Source organism: Brachyhypopomus gauderio, unplaced genomic scaffold (genome assembly GCF_052324685.1).
Source record: "Brachyhypopomus gauderio isolate BG-103 unplaced genomic scaffold, BGAUD_0.2 sc46, whole genome shotgun sequence".
Lineage (NCBI taxonomy): Eukaryota > Metazoa > Chordata > Actinopteri > Gymnotiformes > Hypopomidae > Brachyhypopomus > Brachyhypopomus gauderio.
The window spans coordinates 7501-10000 of record NW_027506872.1 but is presented as its reverse complement, the minus strand read 5'-3'; the positions used below and the strand labels follow the sequence as shown (position 1 = coordinate 10000).

The window sequence follows — 2500 nt, the reverse complement described above, 5'->3', positions numbered from 1 at the left end:
CCCAATCACCTTTATACATTACACAGGCAATAACCCTAAACCCAATCACCTTTATACATTACACAGGCAATAACCCTGAACCCAATCACCTTTATACATTACACAGGTAACATGTTCACACTTCGTGTTTTTGAGCTGATTGTGTACTAACTCTAACCCTTTCATACAGTGCTCATATTACTGTAGACTGGTTTTCTTTATGTGCGTGCGTGCGTGTGTGTGTGTGTGTGTGTGTGTGTGTGTGTGTGTGTGTGTGTGTGTGTGTGTTGTTCCAGGAACAAAGTATGACTGTGACCGGAGGTCTTGCGTGGTGGAATGACTTTGTTGTTGTTGCCTGTTATAATTTCCCTCACCAGCAGGAGGAGGTAATTGGCTTATTGACTTATTGATTAGTTTTGTTTATCTGATCCATTTGTAAATGAATGTATTGTCAGACTTTAGAATTGATGGAGGTGTGTGTGTGTGTGTGTGTGTGTGTGTGTGTGTGTGTGTGTGTGTGTGTGTGTGTGTGTGTGTAGCTGAGGTTGTTTCAGCGCACCTTGAACCTGGACAACGCCTTTGCCTGTGTTACCGAGCTCCACACACGCACTCTTCTGCTCAACGTCTTCAAGAATATGGTGATCCTGTTCCGTGCAGACTGCTCCATCTGCCTGTACAGCATCGAGAAACAGCAGGATGGGTAACACACACACACACACACACACACACACCCACACACACCAGGGTGTCTGCGGGGTTGTAAAAAGTATTAAAAGGTAGTAAATTAGTTGGCCAAAATTAAGACCATTAAAAAGTATTAAAAAGTAATAAGCTTCATCTGACGAGGTATTAAATTTTTGAACGCTCATCTAACTGCCTAGACGTTTTTGAATTTGTGTTAAGTGCAGGCCTTTCTCCTAAAATTCCTTAAATTAGATTTATTTATATGTTGCTAACAGTGATATGACGTAACGTGACCTGATGTTTGTCACCTAAATACTCAGCTGGTTTGCCACCAAACCTGTTAGCAAAGTTTTCCAATGTCTGGCTTGACGACCCAAGATTTAAACAGGCATGAAAATCTGTCACTTTTCGGCAAAATTCGCTGTTTTGAAGTTGAAAAGAGTGACCTACGGGAATCGTGTAGATCCGAGGACTTTTTTTGGGGGGGGGGGGGGGGGGGGGTGTATTTGGGAGATTATTTATATATATATATATATAATATATATATATATATATATATATATATATATATATATATATATATATATATCTCATATACGATATATATATCATATTGATAATAAGCAAACAGAGCACCAAAATCACAATGGCACAATGACGTAATAGCCGGCCAGCAATTTCCGCCCAGAACCATCATAGAGGCCAAATTGCATTCAATCATATGAACATTCTTCATTCATGTTGTGACGTCATTCATGTTATTCATTTATTGCAAAGCAGGACGAGAAGCAGGACCTAGTGCTATCTACGCCTGGGACAAGGCAGAAGACCGTACATTTACCACATCGTACATTTACCACTACATTTACCACATCGTACATTTACCACTACATTTACCACATCGTACATTTACCCCTACATTTACCACTACGTTTACCACATCGTACATTTACCACTACGTTTACCACATTGTACATTTACCACTACATTTACCACAGCGTACATTTTCCAGATCGTACATTAACCACTACATTTACCACTACATTTACCACACCGTACATTTACCACTACAATTACCACTCCATTTACCACATCGTACATTTACTACTACATTTACCACATCATACATTTTCAAGATCGTACATTAACCACTACATTTACCAGATCATGCATTTCCCAGTGGTTTTAATTGGGTGATTAATGGTTTCAATCGTTTTCATATTTTGCGGTAAAACAAAGTTACTGCCGTTCGCTACAGCTTGCGTTGAACACTGTCAGAGCTAGCCACAAGCTCTTCTGAAAAATAGGTAGATAGATAGGCCTATTAAATTCACATCAACCCTGTGTACGGTTACATAAAATGTGTGTGTGTGTGAGTGTGTGTGTGTGTGTGTGTGTGTGTGTGTCCCACTAACTTGGACATGTTTCCAGACCTTCAGTTATCTTGTTTGTATTCAGCTCCACAGGGTCTGTTTGGTGTTTGCCTTTGTAGCCAGCATCTCTTTATTTAGTCTTCTCTCTCTCTCCCCCTCCTTCTCTCTCTCTCTCTCTCCCCCCCTGTCTCTCTCCCTCCCTCTCTCTCCTCCCCAGTCCTAACCCCTCAGCCAGTGTGCAGCTGTTACAGGAGGTGTCTATGTCCCGCTACATCTCTCACTCCTCCCTGGTGGTGTCAGTTACTCTCACCTCAGTCCGCACCGAGACGGGCATCTCGCTCAAAGCCCCGCAGCAGGTGAACACACACACACACACATACCTACACACACACATACCTACACACACACACACACACACACACACATACCTACACACACGCGCGCACACACATACACACACACAC

General features: G+C 42.0%; 1 protein-coding gene across 1 annotated transcript in view; it reads left to right on the top strand.

The window, feature by feature from the left end:
• The window catches only part of ric1 (RIC1 homolog, RAB6A GEF complex partner 1), a 57235-nt gene that overhangs the window by 47834 nt on the left and 6901 nt on the right, over positions 1-2500 (top strand). Inside the window, exons 15-17 of the mRNA XM_076986295.1 lie at positions 276-365; positions 519-679; positions 2254-2392. Of these exons, the coding sequence (XP_076842410.1) occupies positions 276-365; positions 519-679; positions 2254-2392 (390 nt within the window). The remainder of the gene's footprint in view (positions 1-275; positions 366-518; positions 680-2253; positions 2393-2500) is intronic.